Source organism: Xenopus laevis, chromosome 4L, assembly GCF_017654675.1.
Source record: "Xenopus laevis strain J_2021 chromosome 4L, Xenopus_laevis_v10.1, whole genome shotgun sequence".
Taxonomy (NCBI): domain Eukaryota; kingdom Metazoa; phylum Chordata; class Amphibia; order Anura; family Pipidae; genus Xenopus; species Xenopus laevis.
This window is the reverse complement of record NC_054377.1, coordinates 2495569-2512354: the sequence shown is the minus strand read 5'-3', so window position 1 is coordinate 2512354 and position 16786 is coordinate 2495569. Positions and strand designations below refer to the sequence as shown.

The 16786-nt window shown below is 42.3% G+C and overlaps 1 protein-coding gene across 3 annotated transcripts in view; it reads left to right on the top strand.

Moving 5' to 3' along the window:
* LOC108713446 (DENN domain-containing protein 5A) overlaps positions 1-15845 on the top strand; it is a 39117-nt gene extending 23272 nt beyond the window's left edge. For 2 of the 3 annotated variants that reach the window (XM_041589696.1, XM_041589695.1), the window contains 13 exons: positions 145-276; positions 2370-2522; positions 2604-2685; positions 3124-3208; positions 5524-5652; positions 5742-5863; positions 6396-6541; positions 6960-7078; positions 9379-9560; positions 9781-9863; positions 11847-11970; positions 12146-12314; positions 14172-15845. In XM_041589696.1, the coding sequence (XP_041445630.1) occupies positions 145-276; positions 2370-2522; positions 2604-2685; positions 3124-3208; positions 5524-5652; positions 5742-5863; positions 6396-6541; positions 6960-7078; positions 9379-9560; positions 9781-9863; positions 11847-11970; positions 12146-12314; positions 14172-14355 (1710 nt within the window). In that variant the 3' untranslated portion in view covers positions 14356-15845. Of the gene's footprint in view, positions 1-144; positions 277-2369; positions 2523-2603; positions 2686-3123; positions 3209-5523; positions 5653-5741; positions 5864-6395; positions 6542-6959; positions 7079-9378; positions 9561-9780; positions 9864-10457; positions 10531-11846; positions 11971-12145; positions 12315-14171 lie in introns of those variants that run through there. The other variant, XM_041589697.1, reaches the window with a different exon arrangement.
* The last annotated feature ends 941 nt before the right edge of the window (positions 15846-16786 follow it).

Below are 16786 nucleotides of genomic sequence, written 5' to 3'. Positions count from 1 at the left end.
AGCTAAATCACATGACACGGCTCTGTCTCGCTGATGCAAATTGCCCACGTTGTGAACTAGCCACGGGCTTTTGTCTGTGTCAGGTTTATAGGTATCTTGTGCCGTGCCAAAAAAAATCGATAGGTTTTTTTTTTTAATCCACAGAAATACATTCAGGAAGCACGAAATATGAGCACCGGCATCCGGCAACCCAAACTGTCCAACCTGTCGCCCTCTGTGATTGCTCAGACCAACTGGAAGTTTGTGGAAGGGCTGCTGAAGGAATGTCGGAACAAGGTGCAGTGCGATTGCTGTTGCTTTTTTTGGACTGGACCTCTGCATTGGCTCTTGTGCTCCATTATGCGCTGTCAGATTATAATATAGATTATCGGCAGGGCCACCATCAGAAATCGCAGGGCCCCATATGAAAAAATTTCCTGGGCCCCCTGGGCTGCGCCCACCCCAAGCCCCGCCTACAGGTCTGCCCTCCCCACCCCACAGGTCCACCCCCCCACCACACACACAAAAAATACCCATTGGTGGCTATGGTTCCCACATGTTAATAAAAAAAAATAAAAAAATATTGGTCAGGGCCCCCCCCATTGAAAAAATGTTGTGGTTAGGGGCCCCCCATTAAAAACCATTTCTGGTCAGGGCCCCCCATTAAAAAATATTGGTGGCTAGGACCCCACATGGGGAAAAAAATTGGTGGCCTGGCCCCACCCCCCACGTTATAAGAAAATTGGTGGCCAGGGCCCCCCTTAAAAGTCCATGTGAAAAAACTTGCCCCCCCCCCCCAGAAGTTTAAAAAAAAATGGTGCCCAGGGCCTCACCACACAACAGGGACCACGAAGGGTTACCTTTAGGGGGGGCCTGCCATGTTAAACTTATTTCATTAGTGTGGCCCACCTGCTGTCAGTGAGCTGCCAACTACAGAAGGGAGGAGGGGAGCACAGGTGGCTGCATCTTCTTCCAGTGACACCATTTTCTTTCCTTATTGGTCACAGAATTTCAAGTCCTGGTAAAGCTGCACGGTGATTGGATGAGCTGGAGGAGAAGTTCAAACCTCAGCTATCCAATCCCTGAGCAGCTCAACCGGGACTTAAACTCAGTGACCAATAAGGTGAAGTAATGGACAGAAGATTCCTCCCCTTGTGCTCCGCCCTGACTTCCCGAAGTCCTCGGCTCTCAGAAAGCAGGGGGGCCCGGCTAATCAAGAAAGTGCGGCGTGGCCGGGCCCCCCTTACCCTCGGGCCCCCTACAACTCTCCCCCCTGTCCCCCCGATGGCTGCCCTGATTATCGGCACCTGGGTACCGGGCTAAATTGTGCTGATGATCATATTACAGGGCCTGAGCCCACCCATAGGCTTGATTCAGTCCTTGCCCAATGGGATTTTCCAATATCTGGCTGAACCTTAAAGTAGAACTAAGGCCTAAAAATTAATATTGCTAAAAATGCCTTATTTTATATACTGAACTTATTGCACAAGGCTAAAGTTTGAGCTTGTCAATAGCAGCAATGATCCAGGACTTCAAACTTGTCACAGGGGGTCACCATCTTGGAAAGTGTCTGTGACATTCACATGCTCAGTGGGCTCTGATTGGCTGTTGAGAAGCTAAGCTTAGGGCTCGTCACTAATTATCCAGCAGAAAATGAGCTTCCCTGGCTGTAATATAAGCTGATGCTACAGGTTTGCTGATTATTCAATTCTGATGCTAATTGCACTGGTTTCTGTGCTGCCATGTAGTAATTATGTCTATTAATTACTAATCAGCCTTATATTGTGACATTTCTATTCTATGTGTACTGTATATTGTGAGTGGCTCCCTAAGCTCAGTAAGTGACAGCAGCACAGAGCATGTGAATCAGCAGAAAAGAAGATGGGGAGCTACTGGGGCATCTTTGGAGACACAGATCTTTACTGCTAAAGGGCTGTGGTTGCCTTGGGCTGGTACAGAAGCACAAAACATCATGTACAACATTTCTACCTACTTCTTTAGTTAGGCTTTAGTTCTCCTTTAAAGCTGCAAATTCTGTCAAGAAGTCCCCAGACTATACTAGACTTGTATGGTCTTTTTAAGACTTAATTCCAGGGAGTGGGAATAAGGGTGAAAATAAAACAATATTCTATTAATGTTCAATAAAAAGAAAAGGCAAAACCTAATTATTAACTCTGTTTCTTTGGCTCTTGTTGATCATTGATATTTACGCACCTTCTATAGGAACTGTAACTGGCATTCACTTCTGCAGAGCCAATCAGAAACGTGCCTCTTGATGTTAGAGCAGGCAGTAGATGGTTGTGGGAGTTGTAGTTCAGCAGCATCTGAAAAGAATGCGTGCAATAGAGATGGGTGAATATTGCCTTAGACAGTATGTACGAATATTGCAGACAAAGAGAATGCTGGTGGAGAAGATGGGAAGAGAAGCGGTAGAGCTGGGCCATGGAGAAGTGAGCATTACAGGGGTAGAGGAGAACGCTCTGATCGCAAGTCTGTGTGACCTGCTGGAGAGAATCTGGAGCCACGGTCTGCAAGTGAAGCAGGTACATACAGTCTTGTTGTGCTGACACTGCACAGGCTCTTCCTGTTGGCGTCTCTAACCCTTTCCTGTGTTTGAATCTCAGGGGAAGTCAGCCTTGTGGTCCCACTTACTGCATTACCAGGAGAACAGGAGAAGAGTTATTGGGGGCAGTCTCTGTGGATCAGGTGATTTTCCCAATAAAAAGTAATTCAAGGCATTGTATAGTGTGACCAATAACATTTTGCACTGGCTCTCTTGCTTGACTAGAACGAATCCTAAGGGTTAATAGTCATGATTGGGAAGTTATTGCTTAGTAAATCCAGGCAATTGCACATTGTTCATTCTACTTGGTAGAAAAATCTAGGGTAGTTCAGGCTGAAATTCGAAATGGGTCCTGCCACTACAAGTACGTGTAGCCCAAACAGTTCTCTATAGGCCCAACACACAGTGACTGTCTCTGGCATCTTTTACAATACACAGTCCAGGCCTGAAGGTAGGGAAGGAACCATGTCTAACTATACACGGGTATTATTGTTAATATCAGTAATGGCAGTGGTGCAAAAGAATGTTGCTGGAATTTTGTGGTTCAGTTATCATTAAATAACCAGTATCTTCCATTTTAGATGTGGTACTGGACTGTGAAAGAAGGAAGTCTGATCCTTTCCCCGTCATGTACCCTCTAAAGATCTCACTTGTACAGGATATGAGGTGAGTCCGACTCATGTTTCTGGGATGGGGATCTGGCCCTGCATGCATCTTGTATAACTCAGCCTGCAGCCTTGTGCCTTTATATGGTCACAGAACAACCCCTCAGTGACTTCTAATATCCTTATCATTTACAGTAGGGGGTACATTATCCCTTATAATACATGAGTGATACTCAGAGTTCCCTGTATAACTCAGCCTGCAGCCTTGTGCCTTTATATGGTCACAGAACAACCCCTCAGTGACTTCTAATATCCTTATCATTTACAGTAGGGGGTACATTATCCCTTATAATACATGAGTGATACTCAGAGTTCCCTGTATAACTCAGCCTGCAGCCTTGTGCCTTTATATGGTCACAGAACAACCCTTCAGTGACTTCTAATATCCTTATCATTTACAGTAGGGGGTACATTATCCCTTATAATACATGAGTGATACTCAGAGTTCCCTGTATAACTCAGCCTGCAGCCTTGTGTCTTTATATGGTCACAGAACAACCCCTCAGTGACTTCTAATATCCTTATCATTTACAGTAGGGGGTACATTATCCCTTATAATACATGAGTGATACTCAGAGTTCCCTGTATAACTCAGCCTGCAGCCTTGTGCCTTTATATGGTCACAGAACAACCCTTCAGTGACTTCTAATATCCTTATCATTTACAGTAGGGGGTACATTATCCCTTATAATACATGAGTGATACTCAGAGTTCCCTGTATAACTCAGCCTGCAGCCTTGTGTCTTTATATGGTCACAGAACAACCCCTCAGTGACTTCTAATATCCTTATCATTTACAGTAGGGGGTACATTATCCCTTATAATACATGAGTGATACTCAGAGTTCCCTGTATAACTCAGCCTGCAGCCTTGTGCCTTTATATGGTCACAGAACAACCCTTCAGTGACTTCTAATATCCTCATCATTTACAGTAGGGGGTACATTATCCCTTATAATACATGAGTGATACTCAGAGTTCCCTGTATAACTCAGCCTGCAGCCTTGTGTCTTTATATGGTCACAGAACAACCCCTCAGTGACTTCTAATATCCTTATCATTTACAGTAGGGGGTACATTATCCCTTATAATACATGAGTGATACTCAGAGTTCCCTGTATAACTCAGCCTGCAGCCTTGTGCCTTTATATGGTCACAGAGCAACCCCTCAGTGACTTCTAATATCCTTATCATTTACAGTAGGGGGTACATTATCCCTTATAATACATGAGTGATACTCAGAGTTCCCTGTATAACTCAGCCTGCAGTCTTGTGCCTTTATATGGTCACAGAACAACCCCTCAGTGACTTCTAATATCCTTATCATTTACAGTAGGGGGTACATTATCCCTTATAATACATGAGTGATACTCAGAGTTCCCTGTATAACTCAGCCTGCAGTCTTGTGCCTTTATATGGTCACAGAACAACCCCTCAGTGACTTCTAATATCCTTATCATTTACAGTAGGGGGTACATTATCCCTTATAATACATGAGTGATACTCAGAGTTCCCTGTATAACTTAACCTGCAGCTTTGTGCCTTTATATGGTCACAGAACAACCCCTCAGTGACTTCTAATATCCTTATCATTTACAGTAGGGGGTACATTATCCCTTATAATACATGAGTGATACTCAGAGTTCTCTGTATAACTCAGCCTGCAGCCTTGTGCCTTTATATGGTCACAGAACAACCCCTCAGTGACTTCCAATATCCTTATCATTTACAGTAGGGGGTACATTATCCCTTATAATACATGAGTGATACTCAGAGTTCTCTGTATAACTCAGCCTGCAGCCTTGTGCCTTTATATGGTCACAGAACAACCCCTCAGTGACTTCTAATATCCTTATCATTTACAGTAGGGGGTACATTATCCCTTATAATACATGAGTGATACTCAGAGTTCCCTGTATAACTCAGCCTGCAGTCTTGTGCCTTTATATGGTCACAGAACAACCCCTCAGTGACTTCTAATATCCTTATCATTTACAGTAGGGGGTACATTATCCCTTATAATACATGAGTAATACTCAGAGTTCCCTGTATAACTCAGCCTGCAGTCTTGTGCCTTTATATGGTCACAGAACAACCCCTCAGTGACTTCTAATATCCTTATCATTTACAGTAGGGGGTACATTATCCCTTATAATACATGAGTGATACTCAGAGTTCCCTGTATAACTTAACCTGCAGCTTTGTGCCTTTATATGGTCACAGAACTATTCCTCTTTGCATGAGTGAAGCCCCATCATATACAGAAAGAGGAAGGGCCTGATGAGTAGTTACTAAGTAAATCCCATGTCATTCCCAGGCATATTCAGAACATCGGGGAAATCAAGACGGATGTAGGGAAGGCTCGAGCGTGGGTCAGGCTGTCTATGGAAAAGAAACTTCTATCCCGGCACCTGAAGCAGCTGCTGTTGGATCATGATCTCACCAGGTGAGACTCAGTGGTGGGTGCTGAGTAATCTGTGGGTGCGGCTGGTTATTAGTATAAAAACAATACCCCGGTTCCCTTGTTTACCCCAGAAAGCTGTACAAGCGTTACGCCTTCCTGCGCTGCGACGATGAGAAGGAACAGTTCCTCTATCATTTGCTCTCCTTCAATGCTGTGGATTATTTCTGCTTTACCAACGTGTTTACAACCATCCGTAAGTTCAATTGCTTTTCCTGTATGTGTGGAACCATGTCTCCCCTCCAGCTGCCTTACTTATATTAACGTAATTGATTTATTTGTCATTAATTACTGAGATTAAAGGGAGATGGTTAGATGTGTGTGTTACTTATGCTTATTACTATTTATGTGTGCCTGACTTAAATCCAGATCTCACATCACAGCTTTCTTTCTATTACCCATAGATTTGGCACAGTAATAGCTACGGACACTACTTAGAGCAATACCATGAGTAATAGAGTAGCTTCTTAGTCTTTAGGATTATCATGGTTGATGGCAGAATAACTGATCATTCCTATCCTGATTATTGGTGCCGATCGATACTTATCGGATAGTTTCATTCCTGATTTGGAATTTGAGTAATATACTCCATAATCTTGTCTGTAACCTTTAGATGGAATTACAGATTATCAAAGCCCTGTTGGATTGGTACTTGGGGGCCACAGAACGTTCAAGCTTTCTCATTCTTTTGGAACCTGTTATGATTTGTTCTTTTCCCTTCTCTCTAGTGATCCCCTACCACATCCTAACTGTCCCTAGCAAGAAGCTCGGTGGGTCCATGTTCACAGCCAACCCATGGATCTGTATATCAGGGGAGCTGGGGGAGACTGGTGTACTGCAGGTCCCCAGGAATATTCTAGAGATGACATATGAGGTTTGTTAGACCTTTTCTGCCATGCCCGATCCCCCAGGAAGGCTCACCTTTATTTAAACTTTAATATCTTATTATACATGGTTGGTTTTAATGATCAGGCCCATTACTATCTCATCTGATATACAGTATAATTAGTTTAATTTGCATTGTGCAAAGCATTTAGTGGCCACTAAGGGGCGCTGTGGTATACAGAAACGCTTCTGTATACCATTCTGATCACCTTCCGGGGCTTACTCCTGTTATAATGTAGTGATGTTGGGTTTAGCTGTTCAAATGACTCCATGATGGACGAGTGACCCTATTGTGCTCTAGTGATGCAATAAACAGCCTTTCCCAGCTGCATCAGCTCCTTCACCATGTTATAGGTAGTGACCCCCTGTTACAGAGATTTTTTTTATTTTTGTGTTCATGTTTCCAGTGCCAGAACCTTGGGAAGCTGACAACGGTACAGATAGGCCACGACAATTCTGGCCTGTATGCCAAATGGCTGGTGGAATACGTCATGGTCCGGAATGAAATAACTGGACACACTTACAAGTGAGAATCTATCCAAACGCTACAGTACATTACTCTTTTTAGTTTCCATCCATTTGCATGGAAGGAGAAGGAATGTTCTGGGCACACAATAAGCTATACCCTCATACTGTACTGTCTAAGGGAATCAATATGGCACCTCCTCCTCCCATATGTATAAATACAAATATACAGAGAAGGAATGTTCTGGGCACACAATAAGCTATACCCTCATACTGTACTGTCTAAGGGAATCAATATGGCACCTCCTCCTCCCATATGTATAAATACAAATATACAGAGAAGGAATGTTCTGGGCACACAATAAGCTATACCCTCATACTGTACTGTCTAAGGGAATCAATATGGCACCTCCCTCCTCCCATATGTATAAATACAAATATACAGAGAAGGAATGTTCTGGGCACACAATAAGCTATACCCTCATACTGTACTGTCTAAGGGAATCAATATGGCACCTCCTCCTCCCATATGTATAAATACAAATATACAGAGAAGGAATGTTCTGGGCACACAATAAGCTATACCCTCATACTGTACTGTCTAAGGGAATCAATATGGCACCTCCTCCTCCCATATGTATAAATACAAATATACAGAGAAGGAATGTTCTGGGCACACAATAAGTTATACCCTCATACTGTACTGTCTAAGGGAATCAATATGGCACCTCCTCCTCCCATATGTATAAATACAAATATACAGAGAAGGAATGTTCTGGGCACACAATAAGCTATACCCTCATACTGTACTGTCTAAGAGAATCAATATGGCACCTCCTCCCATATGTATAAATACAAATATACAGAGAAGGAATGTTCTGGGCACACAATAAGCTATACCCTCATACTGTACTGTCTAAGGGAATCAATATGGCACCTCCTCCTCCCATATGTATAAATACAAATATACAGAGAAGGAATGTTCTGGGCACACAATAAGCTATACCCTCATACTGTACTGTCTAAGGGAATCAATATGGCACCTCCTCCTCCCATATGTATAAATACAAATATACAGAGAAGGAATGTTCTGGGCACACAATAAGCTATACCCTCATACTGTACTGTCTAAGGGAATCAATATGGCACCTCCTCCCATATGTATAAATACAAATATACAGAGAAGGAATGTTCTGGGCACACAATAAGCTATACCCTCATACTGTACTGTCTAAGGGAATCAATATGACACCTCCTCCTCCCATATGTATAAATACAAATATACAGAGAAGGAATGTTCTGGGCACACAATAAGCTATACCTTCATACTGTACTGTCTAAGGGAATCAATATGGCACCTCCTCCTCCCATATGTATAAATACAAATATACAGAGAAGGAATGTTCTGGGCACACAATAAGCTATACCCTCATACTGTACTGTCTAAGGGAAATAATATGGCACCTCCTCCCATATGTATAAATACAAATATACAGAGAAGGAATGTTCTGGGCACACAATAAGCTATACCCTCATACTGTACTGTCTAAGGGAATCAATATGGCACCTCCTCCTCCCATATGTATAAATACAAATATACAGAGAAGGAATGTTCTGGGCACACAATAAGCTATACCCTCATACTGTACTATCTAAGGGAATCAATATCGCACCTCCTCCTCCCATATGTATAAATACAAATATACAGAGAAGGAATGTTCTGGGCACACAATAAGCTATACCCTCATACTGTACTGTCTAAGGGAATCAATATGGCACCTCCTCCTCCCATATGTATAAATACAAATATACAGAGAAGGAATGTTCTGGGCACACAATAAGCTATACCCTCATACTGTACTGTCTAAGGGAATCAATATGGCACCTCCTCCTCCCATATGTATAAATACAAATATACAGAGAAGGAATGTTCTGGGCACACAATAAGCTATACCCTCATACTGTACTATCTAAGGGAATCAATATGGCACCTCCTCCTCCTATATGTATAAATACAAATATACAGAGAAGGAATGTTCTGGGCACACAATAAGCTATACCCTCATACTGTACTGTCTAAGGGAATCAATATGGCACCTCCTCCTCCCATATGTATAAATACAAATATACAGAGAAGGAATGTTCTGGGCACACAATAAGCTATACCCTCATACTGTACTGTCTAAGGGAATCAATATGGCACCTCCTCCCATATGTATAAATACAAATATACAGAAAAGGAATGTTCTGGGCACACAATAAGCTATACCCTCATAATGTACTGTCTAAGGGAAATAATATGGCAGCTACACACACACACGTTCATTAATCAGTAGCTGGTAACACTGCTTATGTTTCTAGGTTCCCCTGTGGACGCTGGCTAGGGAAAGGGATGGATGATGGCAGCCTGGAGCGTGTGCTGGTTGGAGATCTGCTTACGTCAAGTAAAGACACTGACGAGAAGCCGTGCCAGACCCCTCCCCTGCAGCACTCCCCCAGCATGATCAGGAGGCTTGTGGCTATATCCCCCAACAGCCGACCAAGTATGCAGGAATTAGTGTTATTTATTTATATATATATATAGATATAGCCCCATCCCTGTCTAAATTCTGTACTTCTCTCTTTCACTCCTTTTTGTCTAATTCTTTAACTTCTCTTCTTTTATTCTTCCTACCACTCTGTTTTCCCATTGCCTGTTTAAGGTCGGTAAACTCAGTGTATTTTGCCAACATTAGGGTTAATGAGATTTCCTTCTCTTTGTAGAATTAAATACGGGTCAGATCCAGGAGGCTATTGGAGAAGCAGTGAACGGCATTGTGAAACATTTCCATAAACCGGAGAAAGAGGTAAAAGTTGGGTTCTATGCTCAGGAGTCCTAAACACTTTAATTAGAGTGAGGTGGGGATATTGGAAACATAATGGAGACACTCGATAAAGGGTCTTTACCCGAAACATGTAGTGCTAAAATAAAAGAAAATTTGCAGTTTGAAAGTACTGCCTTGAAGCTGTTTATTCCATTGCTCTACATTTCTTCGGATATTGGAGACATAGTAAGTTGGGCATCAAAGGTCTTCCATATGTACCTGGTGGCCAGTGCAAGCTGAGTGCTTTCTGGGCTACCAAATGTACCCACGATGTATATTCCAGTGCCAATATGTGCTCTTAGCATGAGTTACATGATAACGACCAAGGTTAGTACTAGTGGAGAAAGTAAGGAGCAGTCACGGGCTCCCATACTCCAGTTTGTAAAGCAGCCCCCTTAGTGGCACCATGTTTATCCATGGATTGTTTCTCTGCAATTTTACTTTGAATGGATACTTCCATATGAGCGTTAATTACGTGGCTGCCTTGTAATATTCCAGAATCTAGCGCAGACCGATTAGACAAGTGATTTACGTGAATAATAACTCTGCCTGTGCATAATATTCTGTTGTCTGTAGATAAGTACGTTTAGACCCTGGGGTAACATAAGATATGCGTCCAATCCATGGCAACACGGACCCCCATGCTAAAGTAAGAACAACGTTGGTTGGCATTCGTAGTATTCTGTGCCAATCACAGAGGTGCTGGCTTGGTGGTTTCCAATTCTTCTGTGCCAATAACAGAGGAAGAATTATTGGGTGGCTTCCGACTCTCTCCTGCCAATCAGTGATTTATTAAGGTGGCTTCTGACTCTCTCCTGCCAATCAGTAATTTATTGGGTGGCTTCCGACTCTCTCCTGCCAATCCGTGATTTATTAAGGTTGCTTCCTACTCTCTCCTGCCAATCAGTGATTTATTGGGTGGCTTCTAATTCTCTCCTGCCAATCAGTGATTTATTATTTGGCTTCCGACTCTCTCCTGCCAATCCGTGATTTATTAAGGTTGCTTCCGACTCTCTCCTGCAAATCAGTGAATTTATTAAGGTTGCTTCCGACTCTCTCCTGCCAATCCGTGATTTATTAAGGTTGCTTCCTACTCTCTCCTGCCAATTAGTGATTTATTGGGTGGCTTCTAATTCTCTCCTGCCAATCAGTGATTTATTATTTGGCTTCCGACTCTCTCCTGCCAATCCGTGATTTATTAAGGTTGCTTCCGACTCTCTCCTGCAAATCAGTGAATTTATTAAGGTTGCTTCCGACTCTCTCCTGCCAATCCGTGATTTATTAAGGTTGCTTCCGACTCTTTCCTGCCAATCAGTGATTTATTAAGGTTGCTTCTGATTCTCTCCTGCCAATCAGTGATTTATTATTTGGCTTCCGACTCTCTCCTGCCAATCAGTGATTTATTATTTGGCTTCCGACTCTCTCCTGCCAATCCGTGATTTATTATTTGGCTTCCGACTCTCTCCTGCCAATCCGTGATTTATTAAGGTTGCTTCCAACTCTCTCCTGCCAATCAGTAATTTATTGGGTGGCTTCTGATTCTCTCCTGCCAATCAGTCATTTATTAAGGTGGCTTCCGACTCTCTCCTGCCAATCAGTAATTTATTGGGTGGCTTCTGACTCTCTCCTGCCAATCAGTGATTTATTAAGGTGGCTTCCAACTCTCTCTTGCCAGTCAGTGATTTATTAAGGTGGCTTCCGATTCTCTCCTGCCAGTAAGTGATTTATTAGGTGGCTTCCTACTTTCTTGTGAGAATCACATAGAGGCTTGTATATGATGCCTTCCTACTCTCCTGTGCTACTGGGGTATAATTGTTGGCTACTATCTTTTTCAGTCTAGACACATAAACACATAATTCTTTATGGTGAATAAGGCTTAATTAGGGCTAATCACTCTTGTGCCTTTAATAGTTAGAATGAGTACCGGACTATATCGCCCTCTTCAGAAATCTGTTTACCTTCCAGAGAGGCAGTTTAACATTATTACTGTGCGGGGAGAACGGACTGGTCTCTGCCCTTGAACAAGTTTTCCAGCACGGAATCCGATCCCCTCGGCTCTTCAAAAGCATCTTCATCTGGGACTTCTTAGGTAAGGAGACAAATCTGGGAATAATGCTTCTGCCTAATATCAAGTGGCAGCATCTGGACTTGTCCATGAGCCGCCTTTAGACAGGAATGGGGATAAGACTCCGCAGTTGCATTCAAGATTCAGCATATATATATATATATATATATATATTATATCCCTTATTTCACCCCTGCAGAAAAAGCACAAGCGTATTATGATAGTCCTGATGTGAATGAATTGGTGCCAGAAGAGGATTGGCAGAAACGGGCCCGGAATTTTTCCTGCTTTATTAACGCCATTAACAACAACCCGAGAAATATTGGAAAAGATGGCAAGTTTCAGATGTTTGTTTGCTTAGGAGCCCGGTAAGTGGCCACAATTAAATCCCTGTATATTGGTACAATTTCCCACAGGCACCTTCAATTCCATATATTTTCACCTTCAGTCCCATTAGGAAACCTACTCTTATCCTGCACGTATGAAGTTGGTGTAGTTTTGGCACCCTGCAGTACTGAAAATATACTAGCTGTAGTAACATCATATTCTGCTTGTTTCCTTGCAGTGTGAATTGAAAACAGACCTTTAGTCAGACAGAGGGTTGGCCTTTTACTGGCCATGCTGGACTTGAAGGACATGTAAAGGCTACATTTTCCGACCATGTGTATTAGTTGCTCATATCTTCCCCACCCAAGCCACATCATTTGTACTGCATATACCCCCTCTATTTGCCAGCGCCATCATATTTCCCTAAAACAAATAGCGGCTTTCACCGGCAGCCATTTTCCCTCTGACACATCATCGGTAACATTGAGACAAGTATGCTGTAAAGTCCATGCAATGCAGAATGCAGGTTATACAGGCACAACATACTTTGATAAAACGTTCTGCAGGGGTTGAGCATTGTAATGGTTAAGCTAAGCTCAGAAGAGGTGGTTAGGAGAAAAAAATAGGATCAGACAGCTATTGTTTCTATGGGAACCAGCAATGCTATCTCTTCATTGGCTGATAGACTGGAAGGTATGTTTAGTAAACTGAGCTGAGAAGAACTGAGCATGCTCATGAGCCAGCAGCCAAAGAAAATTCCTGAGGGAGGGGGCAGTGTGGGTTAGAGGAGGAGAAGGAATTCTAAGTGATTAAGGGGCTGCTACAGACTTACTGTTAAATCTTTAACCACCAAAGTGGAAGTTATCTAAAGATTTCAAAGAGACTGATCAATTTTTGTGTGGGGGGAGGTTTACATGTCATTTAAAGGAGAAATATAGGATAAAAACTAGGGATGCACCGAATCCACTATTTTGGATTCTGCCAAATACTTTTGTGAAAGATTTGGCTGAATACCAAACCGAATCTGGAAAAAGGAGGGAAAAAGAGAGCCGCATGCGCAACTTGTTTTGTGACAAAAAGTCACATGATTTTAAGGATTCGGTTGAGCCAAGCACGAGGATGCGGCCAAATTCTGCTGAAAAAGGCCAAATACCAAACTGAATACTGGATTCGGTGCTTCCCTATGAAAAAACCCTAATTTTTTTGACAATATTATATACTATATGGTGCTGGTTTTACTTTGGGCTAAAAAATAATATTATCTTCAAAAAAGGTGCCTTTATGAAACTCCCTATAGCTCTACTCTGGTCCCTGTCCGTGTTTCAAATGAGGTGTAGGCGTGTCCTAATGTTCCCTGCCATAAGCACAGTAGGAGGGGGGCAACCAATCACAGCCCTGCAGTCTTCAGTTCCCTATCAGGTCAGCCTAGCTGCTGATTGGTTCCTATCCTACAGTGCAGCTCCCCTACACAGCCTGGGAAAGGAGGCAGCAGGAAGCGGAACAGATAGGTGGGACCAGCAGGGTTTTTACAGAAATTCTCAATAAATCAACCTGAAACACTTCTTTTTTCTGCACTATCCCTCTATATTTAAACAAGTACAATGCACGGGCACATTCTTGTTTTTCGCACAATATAACTCCTTTAAAGTACAAGTAAAGTGCTATTCACTGGGGGGTTAAATTAGCACCCATGAGTGAACATAGACCCTAGTCTGGTGCTTCCGTTGCTAAGTGCCAGCCTCCAGTCCACATAGGGGCTACCGAATGGCCAATCACCGCCCAGGAACATTTTTTCATGCTTGTGTTGCTCCCCTGCTCTTTTTACATCTGAACGTGGCTCAAGGTAAAAAAAAATTGGTCTTCTGTTTTAAAATATTTTTTTTTTTTTTTCTGCTTAGGGACCACCATTTGCACCACTGGATTGCACTGCTGGCCGATTGCCCCATTATAGCACAAATGTACGAGGAGACGGCGCTAATCAAGGACCACACGCTGGTGAACTCTCTAATCCGAGTGTTGCAAACACTACAGGAGTTTAACATCACCTTAGAAAGCTCCCTCATTAAAGGAATCAATATCTGAACCATCCTGAAGGATACAGCGAGCGATCGTTCACCCCCTGCAGCGGGTAGAGACGTCTCTATGCCCCCCAAGTCTCGCCACAAAGAAAAGGGGGGCTGCTGGGAGCGTCCGAGGATTAGCAAGTCAGATGCAAACGTCATTCCTTCTGCGACCGACTGGTTAAAGGAAAGGGCCGTGCCTCTTTTCTCGTTTGTTTTTATCATACGGAAGTGGTGAAAGTGAATATTGCACACCGTGCTGCCATACTGATTGCTTATGTCTAATGATGTTGCACTCATGACGTCTCAAGGTCACAGTGAAAGATTCCCCCCCATCCCTTTAAATATATGTCACATTGTAAAGTTATTTGCTTTAAAGGCATGTCATCACTTATTTGCTGTTACAGAAATGTATATGTATGTATATTTTCATATTATTGTGCTAGATCCTGGTGTTAGAGCAGCAACAACTCTCTGTTAGAGTCTCCTCACTTATAATTTCCCGTGTCAGTATTACTGTCTGTGATCAGAGGGGCGGAGCCATTTTATATTACGCTACACAAACACAGTGTTTTTTGTTTTTTTTATAACCCCCCACTTTATTTATTTATTGGAGTGTTTGTAATTTTGTCATTTTCTGGAACAAAGATGTGCCAGCCACGACTACAACACCCGCAATCCAAAATGGTTCTGGGTGTTAAAGGGGAGGTTCACCTTTAAGTTCACTTTTAGCAACTTTTTATTTGTCGTCATTATTTATTGTGTATAGTATTTTAATGATTTGCCTTTTTTTCTGACTCTTTCCAGCTTTAAAATGTGGGTCACTGACCCCATCTAAAAAACAAATGCTCTGTAAGGCTAAATATTTATTGTTATTGCTACTTTATTATTCATCTTTCTATTCAGGCCTCTCCTATTCATATTCCAGTCTCTTATTCAAATCAATGCATGGTTGCTAGGGTAAATTGGACCCCAGCAACCAGATGGCTGAAATTGCAAACTGGAGAGCTGCTGAATAAAAAGCTAAATAAGTCAAAAACCACAAAAAATACAAAATGATAACCAATTGTAAATTGTCTCGGAATATGATTCTCTACATAGTACTGAAAGTTAACTCAAAGTTGAACAACCCTTTAACGTTCTGGCCGGCTGGATATCTAACAATGGTGTATGGTTATACAATGGTTATACAATGGTTATACAATGGCAGTGGATGGTTTCTTTATTGCATAGTGCCCTACCCCTGAGTCTTTTATAAGCTGCTTAATGTCATTTAGTTCTTATTTGCCCGCAACTCCCTCATCCTGCTGCTTCTCTGGCCTCCTACCATGCAATAACTACTGCGCTGGCAGCCATAGGAACTGTTCCAGAATGACCGGACCTCTGTCACGCTATTTTCTAACTGTGCTAGACTTTAAATAAATAATCCTACACTCACTGTTGGTCAGCTGGATCATAACCGAGAGGCACTTTTGCACAGAGCAGGCTAAAAATAAATATATTTACACAATATCTCAATTTTTCGTCTGTGTGTGTGTGTATAGTTCTGCTGCTAACTCTGAATATCACTCGTATTATAAGGGATAATGTACCCCCTACTGTAAATGATAAGGATATTAGAAGTCACTGAGGGGTTGTTCTGTGACCATATAAAGGCACAAGGCTGCAGGCTGACTTATACAGGGAACTCTGAGTATCACTCGTGTATTATAAGGGATAATGTACCCCCTACTGTAAATGATAAGGATATTAGAAGTCACTGAGGGGTTGTTCTGTGACCATATAAAGGCACAAGGCTGCAGGCTGAGTTATACAGGGAACTCTGAGTATCACTCATGTATTATAAGGGATAATGTACCCCCTACTGTAAATGATAAGGATATTAGAAGTCACTGAGGGGTTGTTCTGTGACCATATAAAGGCACAAGGCTGCAGGCTGAGTTATACAGGGAACTCTGAGTATCACTCATGTATTATAAGGGATAATGTACCCCCTACTGTATATGATAAGGATATTAGAAGTCACTGAGGGGTTGTTCTGTGACCATATAAAGGCACAAGGCTGCAGGCTGAGTTATACAGGGAACTCTGAGTATCACTCATGTATTATAAGGGATAATGTACCCCCTACTGTAAATTATAAGGATATTAGAAGTCACTGAGGGGTTATGTGACCATATAAAGGCACAAGGCTGCAGGCTGAGTTATACAGGGAACTCTGAGTATCTCTCATGTATTATAAGGGATAATGTACCCCCTACTGTAAATGATAAGGAGGATAGAAGTTACTGAGATGTTCTGTGACCATATAACAGGTCAGGTGACTTCTAATATAGTTATATTTGAGATGAAAGAAGGGATATTATTAGGGCATCAAATTTCCTTTGAGGCATTTGACACATGGAACACAAGCCCAATATTTAGGGTATATTTTAGCAGTTTATGGTTTTTAT